General features: G+C 38.3%; 1 protein-coding gene across 1 annotated transcript in view; it reads left to right on the top strand.

Annotated features, from left to right (window-relative positions):
- LOC107705847 (amyloid beta A4 precursor protein-binding family B member 1-like) overlaps positions 1–692 on the top strand; it is a 28,395-nt gene that overhangs the window by 6,697 nt on the left and 21,006 nt on the right. The window contains exon 3 of the mRNA XM_016509342.1: positions 294–361. Coding sequence (XP_016364828.1) covers positions 294–361 — 68 coding nt within the window. The remainder of the gene's footprint in view (positions 1–293; positions 362–692) is intronic.

Here is a 692-nt window from a genome sequence, read left to right as displayed (position 1 = left end):
AAAAAAAAAAGATGACTGAAAAGAGGAAAAACCAAAGTGAAGTATGTTCATACTTCACTCAGTCATTTATTTACTTTATAACAGTAAATAAATATCGGTTCTGCATATCGGTTATCGGGCACATAAACATGCAAATTATTGGTATCGGTATCAGTTATAAAAAATCAATATCGGTCTATCACTATTATTAACCACCCAGCCAAATTTGAATGTTAAAAAAAACCGCCAAGTGAATAAAATAAGCTATCAAAATCTTTAAAAAAATATGCAGTATTCTCTGCTCTCAGACGCAGGGGGCGTGTCCGCTGGCGGCGATGAAACCACGCCCACTCGCGGAAAAGCTGCCGTCTCTCTCTCAACTGTCTTTCTCTGCAGCTTATTTAAATGAGGAGACCGAGCTGTTTTGTAAATTATTGCAACCAGCAGGGGCGCCGCTAGCAATTTTGGGCCCTATGAAAGAATATGACTTTGGACCCCCTACCGCACCAAACATACAATATATTGCCCAAAGTATTGGAACCCCCCTTCTAATGAACATGTTTGACTACTTTAGTAATTTCCACGAGTACAAATCTTCATGTTTAAGCATTTAATGATATTCTAGGGAATTGTGTGCTTCTAATTTTATACCAATAGTTTGGACAGGACCCTTTTCTATTCTAACACGACAATGCCTCTGTGTATAAGGCAAG

The sequence above is a fragment of the Sinocyclocheilus rhinocerous genome, unplaced genomic scaffold (genome assembly GCF_001515625.1).
Source record: "Sinocyclocheilus rhinocerous isolate Xijiao unplaced genomic scaffold, SAMN03320098_v1.1 scaffold924, whole genome shotgun sequence".
NCBI classification, from domain to species: Eukaryota; Metazoa; Chordata; class Actinopteri; order Cypriniformes; family Cyprinidae; genus Sinocyclocheilus; species Sinocyclocheilus rhinocerous.
The sequence above is the reverse complement of the archived record's forward strand: the minus strand, read 5'-3'. Positions and strand labels throughout refer to the sequence as shown.